The sequence below is a fragment of the Leucoraja erinacea genome, chromosome 14 (genome assembly GCF_028641065.1).
Source record: "Leucoraja erinacea ecotype New England chromosome 14, Leri_hhj_1, whole genome shotgun sequence".
In the NCBI taxonomy this organism is placed as follows: domain Eukaryota; kingdom Metazoa; phylum Chordata; class Chondrichthyes; order Rajiformes; family Rajidae; genus Leucoraja; species Leucoraja erinaceus.
Genome location: NC_073390.1, coordinates 41651775 through 41664974, shown reverse-complemented (window position 1 = coordinate 41664974; position 13200 = coordinate 41651775). Strand labels below are relative to the sequence as shown.

Sequence of the window (13200 nt, the reverse complement as noted above, 5' to 3'; positions counted from 1 at the left end):
TCACCTACATGGTCAGGCATAAGCATTTGATCCTAAATTGCATGTGGTGCAGTTGGGTTCTCCGTGGGGGCTCCAGTTTCTCTAAATGGTAGGGGGGGGGGGGGTGGGGGAGGATTGGCACTGGGGCACTTGTGCCTCAAGTGTATAATGTGGCTTTCTTTTTTTGCTTCTTCAGGACAAAAGTCACTTTTAAACCTGCTTTTCTTTCCCCACCCAACAATTAATTGGTGATGCATTCCTAAGCAACTTTGCAGCTGAGGTTAGAGATACTGTAATAAAAAGCTTTCATTCGTGTAGCAAAATAATTGAAAATAAACTATGCTGACTTTATGTTGATTCTTGGTTACACTATGGGAATACTAAAGAGAATACTAAAGAGAGAGAGAGAGAGAGAACAGCTACTAGTACTGCTGTTCACGGCCTCAGAATAAGCATTTGATCCTAAATTGCATGTGTGTGCAGTTTGTACGTTCTCCGTGACTGTACGGAGAACCTACTTCTCCTCCAAGTGCTCCAGTTTCCTCTAAATGTTTGTAGGACACTTGGCGACTGAGACAGCCCCGGCTGTGTGGAGGAGGATTGGCATGGGGGTGGGGGTGTTGGTGGGGAGCAAGGACTAGGGAAATTGGAGAAGTAATGTGGCAACTGGGGTGGAGCCGCAATCAAAATATGAGGTGCTGCTCAGAAAACCTCGCGGTGGATCCTGACCCATGGTGGAGGCTGTCTGGACAGAGTTTGCGGACGTTCTCCCTATGAAGGGGAGTGGAAGTGCTGAGCCACTGGGTGCTCTGGTTGGTTAATCCCGTTCTGACATGCGGGTTGGCAAAGGGATTGCCAAGCCTGCGCTTATTGTCACTGATGTGGGATAGTTGGCACCTAGAGCAGGATGCAATAGATGAGGTTGAGGGCCAAAGGTGAACTGAAGGAGGTGCAGTGACTCAGCCTCAATGGAAAGACTGCTGGGTTCTTGGATGGAGTCAAGGGGGGAGGGAGGTAAAGCAACAAGTCCTGTTTTACTGACAAGTGTAGCAAAAAGGAAGGCTGAGTTGTGGCCTAATAGTGTTTTAAATTATGAAAGATTGTTATTCAAGTATGCAGAGGGTGTGTATGTTTACATATACTAGGTTATATAGTGGTTTACATACAGTAGGTAATATAGTGGTTTACATACAATAGCTATTAGATCTGCAGTCTCTCAACACCAGGGATACTGGTTATTTTTTTAACCCACCAATATACTGCATTAAGTGGGAGTGTCTAGGACCAGCAGGCACAGCGTCAGAACAAAAAGGTTGTCCCTTTAGCATAGAGATGAGGAGGAATTTCTTTAGCCAGAGCAAGGTGAAGCTGTGGAATTCATTGCCACAAACGGTGGTGGAGGCCAAGTCATTGGGTATTTTTAAAGCAGAGATTGGCAGGTTCTTGATTAGTCAGGATGTCAAGACTATGGGGATGAGGCAGGAGAATGGGGTTGGGAGGGGAAAAGTAGATCAGCCATGATCGAATGGTGGAGTAGAGTCGATGGACTGAATGGCCTAATTCTGCTCTTCTGTCTCGTGGCCTTAAACCTATCTACCTTTTATATTAAATCGAATAACTCTTGCTTTGATTATCCCTGAGTTGTAGGCATTGACACTGTTCCGTGGCATTCCTTTCATGCCACTTGTCATTCAATCTCTCCCGAAACACATCCATCTGTTTTTCTTTACTGTGGCATCAAAACATGGAAGATTCTGCCAAAGATGATTGTTTCCCAATCAATATGGTTTTATATAACGTACCCAGGCCTTGGGTAAGTTGTACACAAGTTTAAGAATAAGGGGTAGGCCATTTAGAGTGGAGACGATGAAACACGTTTTCTCACAGAGAGTTGCAAGTCTGGAATTCTCTGCCTCGGAGGGCGGTGGAGGCCGGTTCTCTGGAAACTTTCAAGAGGGAGCAAGATAGGGCTCTTAAAGATAGCGGAGTCAGGGGATACGGGGAGAAGGCAGGAACAGGGTACTGATTAAGGATGATCAGCCATGATCACATTGAATGGCGGTGCTGGTTCGAAGGGCTGAATGGCCTACTCCTCCACCTGTTGTCTATTTTCTTGCAGAATTGATCAGTTTAGCTAAAAATAAGATGCGGTTTTATGCTGGATGTAACGAGCCTCCTGTCAAAATATCGTGGGTTGTGCAATGGAGAGATTTGCACTACTTATCCTTAAGTGGCATTGGGTTTTAGAGCATGATTATCTGGGTTCAGAAGTTGGCCAGTGGGTTAGCCATACGGTGTGTCATTGCTACAAATACATGGAGAAATAAATGCTGAAATTATTTGGGTTAAGGGCCTGCCCCACTGTTGCTTTTTTTTTTCCGAAAGCATACCGGTAATAAGTCGTAGTCGTTAAAGGTGGCCGAAAATATTCAACTGTTGTTCAATATCCAGCGGCGACCACAAAAAGGTACTATGCTTTGGACGACTACTCAAAGATAGGGGTCATACAGGCTGGTGTGCGACATCGGGTGTGTTATTTTCACACAAAGAATGTACCTTTTTACTGTCATGCTGGATTTGCGACATGTTTCTCAGGACCATACAGGCATCACCCCGCGATGTCGCACACGCAGCCTGTATGGTGGTGAGTAGTCGTCCAGAGTCGTACCTTTTTCTGGTCCCGCTAGCATCGAATGTTGAAAAATTTCCGTTGGACTATGACGGGTTTCAGCTGTCGCCGACAAAGTTCGCGTAAGTTTTAGGTAGTCAAAAAGGCCAGTCATAGGTATTTTTAAAGCATAGAGATTGGTTGAGCAGGTATAGCACGTATTGATTAGTCAATTCTCAAGCTAAGTTTAGACCCCTGCTTGCCTCTGTGTAGTCGGTTGGCACAGTATGTCAAATGACTGGAGGAAAGTAGAAAGTATGATCAATGGAATTCCAGATCAAGTGTACCAAAGCAAACAAGCAGCAAATTGAATCTACAGATGTTGCAAGTGAAGTGGTTCTATATTTCTAAGTGCAATGGGAAAATGGGTTTGTTATATCCACTTCACTTCTTTGAAGGTTAAATCCTGCTTGGAGCCAGTTATTCCACCAGCTGGATCAAAAATTAATGGAACGCCGAGCTTCTGTTTTTTAATCTTTTTTTTAGCTATTTACTCTAGAATTGAGTTTGATTGTTTATTTTAATATTCTTGGTTTTAGCAAAAAAAAGTCCTTGACTTCACCTGAATAACAATGCCATTGGTGGTAAAGGTTTATCTTGCAGTGTTCTTCCTTTCCTTAGCAGCGACGTCTTTTGTTCTAAGAAGACTTCAGAAAATTGCCTTCTCCCTTTAGAAACGAGGAACTGCAGATGTTGGCTTACAAAGAAAAGACACCGAGTGCTGGAGTAACCCGATCAAGCAGTATCTCTGGTGAACATGGATAGGCGACGTTTTGGGTTATTTTTGACTGACAAACAGTCATAACTTGCAAGTAGAAACTGGAATCCTGTGGGAGAATTTAAGTTTCCTGGATAGGCCTACAAGACATATTCAGACCTGTGGGTCTGACGAAGGATTCCGACCCAAAAGTGTCACCTATCCATGTTCTCCAGCGGTATCGCCCGACCTGCTGAGTTGCTCAAGCATTTTGTATCTTGGATTTTCTCTTTGTTGGTTCTGTTAAACTTTTCATTGTAAATGCATACTCAGTCTTTAGGTCAGGAGCACCATGGCTTCAACTACCAATGGTAAAATCCCAGAATACCAACTAGTTACATGCAGTAAGCTGATGGCTATTGGTGGTGGATAGTTGTGACTTTTAAGACATTTGGAAGGGTATATGAATATAGGCTGTGGGCCGAGCATCAAAAATGTGTCTAGAAATCAGTTTTCGTGACCCAAGTCACCAAACTACATGAAATTTTCCACGGATTTAGATGAAATATAATTGAGAAGGATGTCATAACTCGTCATTGCCAAACGTTGCACATTAATTAATTAAACTAATTAGAAAATGAGATTAGGAAAATAAGCGCCATCTAGTGGCCAATGCCCGTATTACATCATGGGCAGCTTATTTCCGTGTTGCAGTCCATTTAAACTATATATATATATATATATCGACGACTGCTTTGGTGCCACCTCCTGCACCCGCACACAACTGACTGACTTCATCCACTTCACCACTAATTTCCACCCGGCACTGAAATACACCTGGACCATCTCCGACACTTCCCTACCATTCCTTGACCTCACTATCTCCATTGCAGGTGATAGACTTCTAACCGACATACACTATAAACCCACTGACTCCCATGGCTATCTGGACTACACTTCTTCCCACCCTGCTTCCTGTAAGGACTCCATCCCCTACTCCCAATTCCTCCGTCTACGCCGTATCTGCTCCACGGATGAGGCGTTCCACACCAGGACATCTGAAATGTCCTCACTATTCAGGGAACGGCGGTTCCCCTCCTCCACCATAAATGAGGCTCGCACCAGGGTCTCTTCCATACCCCGCAACACTGCTCTCTCTCCCCATCCCCGCACTCGCAACAAGGGCCGAGTCCCCCTAGTCCTCACCTTTCACCCCACCAGCCATCACATACAAAAAATAATCCTCCGTCAGTTTCGCCACCTCCAACGTGACCCCACTACTGGCCACATCTTCCCATCTCCCCCCATATCTGCCTTCCGCAAAGACCGCTCCCTCCATAACTCCCTTGTCAATTCTTCCCTTCCCTCTCGGTCCACCCCCTCCCCGGGCACTTTCCCTTGCGGCCGCAGCAGATGCACCACTTGTCCCTTTACCTCCCCCCTCAACTCCTTTCAGGGACCCAAGCAATCGTTCCAGGTGCGACAGAGGTTTACCTGCATCTCTTCCAACCTCATCTATTGCGTCCGCTGCTCTAGATGTCAGCAGATCTATATCGGTGAGACCAAGCGGAGGTTGGGCGATCGTTTCGCCGAACACCTCCGCTCGGTCCGCAATAACCTAGCTGACCTCCCGGTGGCTCAGCACTTCAACTCCCCCTCCCACTCCGTCTCCGACCTCTCTGTCCTGGGTCTCCTCCATGGCCACAGCGAGCAGCACCGGAAATTGGAGGAACAGCACCTCATGTTCCGTTTGGGGAGTCTGCACCCCGGGGGCATGAACATCGACTTCTCCCAATTCTGTTAGTCCTTGCTGTCTCCTCCCCTTCCTCAGCTCCCCTGCTGTCTCCTCCCACCCTCCAGCCTTCCGGCTACTCCGCCTTTTCCCTTTCTTGTCCCCACCTACCCCCCCCCCCGATCAGTCTGAATAAGGGTTTCGGCCCGAAACGTTGCCTATTAATTCGCTCCATAGATTAGCTGCACCCGCTGAGTTTCTCCAAATTTCTGTGTAACCTAGTGGCCATATATATATATATATATATATATATATTCCGTGTTATATATTATATATATATTATATATATATATATATATATATATATATATATATATATAAAACCTGTAAATATGAATGTAATCATATTTTGTGTGGACAGGCTCTGAAGAGTGGAGGGGCAGAAGCTGCAGAAAAAAAATCTCATATTACTTAGGTCTGCATGAACTTCAATTCATAAAATGTCAATCTCTTCTTAATGTCAATGAGACTGACACTGTAATTTACTGCCATAGATAAGACTTCAAGTTCAAGTGCAGGAGCAGAGGGTGCAGAATAGCTAGAGAAAGAAACATCTCATAGTACTTGGGTCTGCATGGACTTCAATTCATAAAGTGTCAACCTCTATTTAATGTCAATGAGACTTACACTGTAATTTACTACAATTGATAAATTATTTCAAGAGGCTACAGAAAAAAAATCTCGTAGTCATTAAGTCTGCATGGACGTCAATTCATAAAATTTCAACCTCTTCTTAATGTTAATAAATTTTGTTAATTAATAATAATTAATAAATTAATTAATAATTGTTAATAAATGTTAATTAATCTTAATAAAATTCCACCTCCAGTTTAAATTCCATTTGGAGTATTTTGGAGGACCAAGAAACCAAGAAGAATGTTAATGAGAATAACAATAGGTTACTACCATAGAAAAACTAGTTCAAGTTCACATATCACCAATTCATTTCTACAGAAACATTAACCATTTCTGACCATTTCGCACTGCAATGGAAACCTATAAAGTGCGATCGATATCCCTCCGTTTTTCTCCAGTTGTTGGTGCCTGAAAACGGCCGCTACAGACTATGTACAGCCCCCCCGCCCGCGGAGATGATCCGTGGCTCCGCTTCCGCGAATCGGCCGCTTATTAATTGAGACCGCGGCTTCACTTTACCGCGATTACCTAGGCCCCGCGATCGGAGCACTTTTTCCCAGTAAGTTATCGCAGGCAGCTCCGAGATTAGCTGTTAAAGACTTATTACTCTACAACAGGCTGGCGTTAGTGACAATGTTTAATTGACTGTGTTATGGAAACATATAGTTTAGGCCCTCAACTTCATGAGTGACTCAATGTTAAACGTGCTTTGATTGGACTAAATATTACCCGAAATCTTTCCTGTTTTTCTCTAATTAAAAAATGTGCAAGTCTTGTTCGACGAGTTTCAGGGGTGATTTATATGATTTTTTTACACAAAATGTGAAAATTTCATGTAGTTTGGTGACTTGGGTCACGAAACTGCAGAATAAAGCTCCTCGGCCAACAGCCTAATAGGAATGGGTCAAATGACGGCAAATGAGACTTGCCCAATATGCCAACTTGGTCAAACAAGGTGGGCCGAAGGGCCTGTACCCTGCTGTCTAGTTGTATGACTCCATCTGCAAGATAGCAGCATTTAAGATATTCAGAATCATTTTTCAATCATTTGTTTACATATAACTTCAGCCCGTCTTGTCTTGTTATGTTTGACACTTAAATGTTTTGTTTCATATTTAGAATATCATTTCTTCACTCTTTTATGCAAAATCAGTTATTTTTAATAGGTTTTTGTTTTATTGTAGTGCAGATGGATAGCTGACACTCCTGTAATCCAGTCTTGCTGTTTGTTGATTACCAGCTCCAGTGTGTCCAATATCGTAGTTTTATGAACACTTGTGCCTCCACTCAAAGATCCTGAAACAAAATATCCTGGTACATCCCTTGCTTAGAAACATAGAAAATAGGTGCTGGAGGAGGCCATTCGGCCCTTTGAGCTAGCACCACCATTTTTATAATTTGGAGCATTCTCTTTTGGTCCTTTTTGAGGATATTTTTCCTCAGTACATTGCATCGGTGCATCCTTTTGTCTCTCTGTATTTTTGTTCCCAAATCCTTCTTTTTCGCATCTTCACGGGGGTCACCTCTATCCCTATCTACATGTCAGAAGTAAGCTGGTGACTGCTGACTCCCACAAAACATTGACTAAATGCCCTATGGTGCTTCCAGAAAAGATTCTCCCAGGCCCTTTATCTGTTCTGATAATACCAGTTCTTCAAATGATGTCATTGTTTATATTCAATTTTTTATTCTTCCCATCATAATTGAAAATGACCTCCCAGTCTGAAGAAGGGTCTCTACCCGAAACGTCACCCATTCCTTTTCTCCTTAAATATGTCTGTTCCATTTCCTGCTCTCTCCGAACTGTTTGGAGCAGGATAAGATAAAGCTTGGCCTTTATTTACAACCTGCCAGCCTTGTCCATTTGATCAAGTTTATGTCCATTCTCGGTCACGTGTGACCAAAATTATGAAAAGTTGTGGAATACATCTCTTCTAATTCTGAAAGCATCACATGTATTATTTTGTACTGTATATATAATTCATTTTTTTCAAAGTTTATCAAGTGAAATGTTTGTTATGCTGACAATGTTTGTTTAGTGTCAGAGGTCCTAAGGTTTACCACTAGGGGCGCCGCATTGAAGGCCTATAGTCCGTTTGTTTTTCAATCTTTTTTATTTTTAGTCAGTTTAAAATTTGATTTGGGGAATCTTTAACTTTTCTATGTGGGGGAGGGGGGTAGGGTATGGGGGTAACTGTCTCCCAGTCGCTTCCTGGCGGGGACGTAACTATTCTCTGAGCCGCGCCCTCGCCCCCCTATCACGGCCTACCACCTGGATTGAAGCGGCCTTTCCTGCCGGGGACCGGACCAGAGCTTCAGCGGCGGCGGCGCAGCGCTGGATTCACTGCGGAGCGGGCGATGCCTACCTGGATCGCCGTTTGAAGCTCCGGAGCGTTGGGCCACTGCTCCAACATCATGGAGCTGTGGTTTGTGAGAGCTTCCAGGCAGGCGACGCTGAACAACATCGAGGAGTCCTGGGGCCCTTTGCCGAGGACCGCCAGCGTTGCATCTCCGCCCAGCGCGGCCTGCAGTCTTTGGGAGTTGCGGACTCCGGTAGGAGGTGCCCTGCTTGGATGTCCAGGCCGCTGAGGAGGTCTCCAGTCCCGACGTCGGACTTCCATCATCCCGGCGAGGGGGCCTGAACATCGGGCCGCCCGGAGCGGCGACAGCAGAGGACTCGGTGAGGCCCCGACCACAGGTGAACATCAGGAACATTCGAAGAAGATTGACTTTGGTGCCTTCCCTCACAGTGGGAAACTTTTGATTCTGCTGGGTGGGGATGTTTTATGTTGAACTCTATCGCGTGTTGTGTTGTTTATTTTTATTGTATGGTGATTACATTTCACGGTGCCAACTGGCACATTTGACATATAAATGTATCTTGTAGGTCAAATATAGCTGGTCACGTACTGCGTGACCTCACACGGAAGCATTTTTATTCCGTAACTCGATTTTATCTTACAAACTGAATTAAAAAAAGCTGGAATGTTCATATCTTTAGCAGATGTGCATTATAATTCTGTAGGTGGGAAAATAGCAATGAATAAGATTAATCTCTGACAAGAATGTTTTAATGTATTGCTTTGTGTGATGCCGTCTGGTCACGTGTGTGACATTTGGGTTCACTTTCCAGCAAAAGGCCCCTCAGGTGCTTCCAATGTGTTGTCACTGCTGGGTGAATTCTTCCCTCTTCCATTTTTTTTTTAAGCTACCGTTTCCTCGCATCTCCAATTAATTTTCCCACTTCCACTGATACCCACCCATACCTTTTCCTGCAACACTTTCCTCTGCAAGCATTGGAAACGCAATACCTCTTTTACCTCCATCGTAATGCCCTGAGTCCAAACACTTTATAAAGTGACAAAAGACTCGTACTGTTAACTTTATATCACTGCTCAATATGACGCCTGTTCTACCTTGGAAAGATTAATAAATGTTGTTGACTATGTTAGTTGACTATTTATTCAAGTTTGACCCGATGCTTCTTGCTGCGTTAAGTGCCTGTCCCACTTTCACGACCTAATTCACGATCTCTGCCGAGTTTGCCCTTGACTCGTATTCGCAGCATGGTCGTAGGTAGGTCGTAGCAGGCCGTGATGCTAGCCGTGGGTACTCATGGCATCAAGTAGGTTGGAGCGCTTTTTCTAGCCTGATGAAAAATGTCCACGAGTAAAAAAGATTGTGAATTAGGTCGTGAAAGTGGGACAGGCCCTTTACTTTAATCCTTTGTTTCCCTCCCATTCTGATCACTGTCTAAGAGTAGCTAAACTGTTTTAACTTTCTCATGGAACAGTGCCCCAACTTCCAACCAATTCCATGCAGTTTTCCAGGCTCAATATCAAAACGTTTTTGTTTAACGGCATTCCAGGAATTTTAATTTCTAATTTCCAGGCATCCTTCCATGGACATTTGGTAATTTTGTATATTTATTCTGCATTTACACCTCTGGACATTTCGTTATCTACTACCACCTTTTTATTATATAGTTTAATATCTCTCATTTTCTGTTACTGTTACAGATACAGACCTTCCCTTTTAGTTTTAGTTTAGAGATACAGCGTGGAAACAGGCCCTCCGGCCCATCAAGTCCGCACCGACCAGCGATCCATGTTCACTTAACACTACCCTACACACACCAGGGACAATTTTACATTTATACCATGCCAATTAACCTACAAACCTGTACATCTTTGGAGTGTGGGAGGAAACCGAAGATCTCAGAGAAACCCCACCTGGTTAGAGGGAGAACATACAAACTCTGTACAGACAGCGCCCGTAGTCAGGATCGAACACGGGTCTCTGGCGTTGCAAGCGCTGTAAGGCAGCAACTCTACCGCTGCTCCACCGTGCCGCCTTTGTTCTCGCCAGCCCTTAAAGATAGCGGAGTCGGGATATGTGGAGAAGGCAGGAACAGGGTACTGATTGGGGATGATCAGCCATGATCGCATTGAATGGCTGTGCTGGCTCGAAGGGCCGAATGGCCTACTCCTGCACCTATTGTCCATTGTCCTCACCTCTTCTCAAATCTGCTTATTTCTGTAATCAGTTCCAATGACAGACCATTGACCTGTAATGTTAACTCTCTTCCTCTCTCCACAGCTGCTGCCAACTTTGCTGAGTATTTATTATAGTTGTCTGCCGTCACTGTAGTTGTCTTCCATGCCGTTGACCAAGTTGTTTAAGCTTACAACTCTCTCTTTCTCTCTCTCTCTCTCTCTCTCTCACCAACAGTGGTAATGTAGTCATAGAGACCAAATTCTATGACGATGACCTCCTCGTAAGTACTTCCAAAGTCAGACTTTTCTACGTCTGAGGTGAATTATGTACAGTTCAGTGCGGAGTGTCTTGTTAATGGGCGGATGGATGAAACACTTTCAACCTCAACACCAATGGAGCAGCTCGACTTGGACGGCAACTGGCAAATTAGGTTCTTCAGAACGTTTTAGAAGATTGAAGTGAGCAAGACTCACTGCAAAAACAAAAAGAGACTCTTGTAAAAGAAGAATGAGCAGTGACAGTACTGTATTTTCCCCGAGACCAATATTGTACATTATTTTAATTGCGACTTGTTTTGCTTTGAATCTGTACACTGCTTTGCTTCAATAGTTTGTATGATATGTAGTTGCAAATTCCAGCTCATTTTAACATTTAGTCCACGTTAATTATTTTTTTTTTTTTTCTATTATGACATATTCCTCAGTTGTAACAAAGTGTAAAATACTCCGTCTGCTAGTTATAATCCACAATAAACTAATGAGAGGGCTGAGCAGCATTGAAATAAAGGCTGTTGCTTCTGTATTTAAAATTCAAATCTAGTTAATTTGTACTGTATATATTGTTGCAGTAATATTTTATAATATGTTTTGAGTTTACAATTTGTTTGCTAAGGTACAGTATTAAACGAGTTAGCTTTAAATGATTTTAAGTAGATCTTTTGTTTTAATCAAAGGGTTGTGCTAGAACAATATAAACAATTCACAGTATATAGTGGGAGGAAGAAAAGATCACTCATCTGAGTAACAAGAGTTACAAGAATGATCCCAGGATTGAGTTGGGTTAGCATATGATGAGCGTTTGACAGCACTGGGCCTCGACTTGCTGGAGTTTAGAAAGTTGTGGGGGGACCTCATTGAAACTTACAGAGTGGGGGTTCCCAACCTTTTTCGTCCCATTTACCCCTGGCAACTTTAATAGCACGTGACAGCGTTATTTCACTTATTTATGAACAACTAATGATGAACAGATACTGGTATACCAGAACCAGTCAGTCGATGAGAAAAAATATGTACAAATCCAGAATCAACCAATTTACTCCCTGGGTAGGTGAAATGTATCCCAGGTTGGGAACCTTTGGCATAGATAGCGTAGATGTGGAAAGGTTGTTTCCACTCGTGCAAGAGTCTAGGACCAGAGGTCATAGCCTTAGTATTAAAGGGCACTCTTTTAGAAAGGTGAGGATCTTCTTTAGTCAGCAGGTAGTTCATCTGTGGAACTCATTGCCACGTAGGGGTGTGGAGGCCATCAGTCGATATTTTTAAGACCGAGATACACAAATTCTTGATTAGAACGGGGGTTATTGTGGGGGGGGAGGAGGAGATCAGCCGTGATTGAACGGCAGGAGAAGACTCGATGGGCCGAATGGCCTAACTCGTGAGCTTGTGCAGTGGTCTGCTATCAAATGCATTGTATCGGTGATCCATCCCTGCACTCTTCACAGCAGTTCTGCATACACGGGTAGTATTGTTTTCAGTCATACAGCACAGAAATGGGCCCTTTGTCTCAACTTGCCCACGCTGACCAAGATGCCCCATCTACGCAAGTCCCATTCGCCCTCTAAACCTTTCCTATCCGTGTACCTGTTTAAATGTTGTTATTGTCCCTGCCTCTGGCAGCTTGTTCCGTATATCCACCGTGAAAATGTTGCTCCTCAGGTTCCTATTAAATCTTTCACCTTCAATCTGTGTCCTCTAGTTCTTGATTCCCGTGCGCTGGGGAAAATACTGATTCCCTCCCCCCACCCAGGCATTCATCCTATCTAATCCCCTCATGATCTTTAGCTTGTGGAGATCTAGTGCCGAAATGGGGGCCCTTCAGCCCATTGAGTCCATGCTGATCATCCCACGCACTAACACTAACTTACGCACCAGGCTTAATTTAACAACTTACCAGAACCAATCAGCCTACAAACCCGCACGTCTTTGGAGTGTGGGAGATAACCGGAGCACCCGGACAAAACCCATGTGGTCACAGGGAGAACGTACAAACTCCATACGGACAGCAAATCCGGGACTCTGGCGCTGTCAAGAATAAGTGAATAACTTTAAGTTTATTGGCCAAGTATTCACATACAAGGAATTTGCCTTGGTGCTCCGCTCGCAAGTGACAACATGACCTACAGTGACAGTTAGGAATTACACATAAAACATTAATAATGAAACATTATCGATTAAATATGTGAATTATATAAAGTACCAGAGCAAAAGAAGGCTACAGATTTTTGGTTATTGAGTAGAGGTATTACTCGTGGGGAAAAAGCTGTTTTTATGTCTGGCTGTGGCGGCTTTGACAGTCCGGAGTCGCCTTCTAGAGGGAAGTGATTCAAAGAGTTTGTGGCCAGGGTGAGAAAGGTCAGAGATGATCTTACCCGCTCGCTTCCTGGCCCTTGCAGTGTACAGTTTGTCAGTGGAGGGAAGGTTGCAGCCAATAACCTTCAGGCCAATCGGGCAGCAACTCTCCCGCTACACCTCCAAACGACCGCCCCTCAGCCTCCTGTGTCCAGAAGACTAAACATTAACGCATCTAATATTTTTCTAGGAATGCTAGTTTCATCAGAAAATCATGAGCTGAGCTGTAATTTGTAGCTTGTTCCAGACGCCCACCACCCTCTGAGTTGAAAATGTTGCCCCTCGGATTCCTATTAAATCTCTC

At 44.0% G+C, this 13200-nt stretch overlaps 1 protein-coding gene across 1 annotated transcript in view; it reads left to right on the top strand.

The window, feature by feature from the left end:
- pde6d (phosphodiesterase 6D, cGMP-specific, rod, delta) overlaps positions 1-11191 on the top strand; it is a 41544-nt gene extending 30353 nt beyond the window's left edge. The window contains exon 7 of the mRNA XM_055645325.1: positions 10504-11191. Coding sequence (XP_055501300.1) covers positions 10504-10585 — 82 coding nt within the window. The 3' untranslated portion in view covers positions 10586-11191. The remainder of the gene's footprint in view (positions 1-10503) is intronic.
- Positions 11192-13200: the final 2009 nt, after the last annotated feature.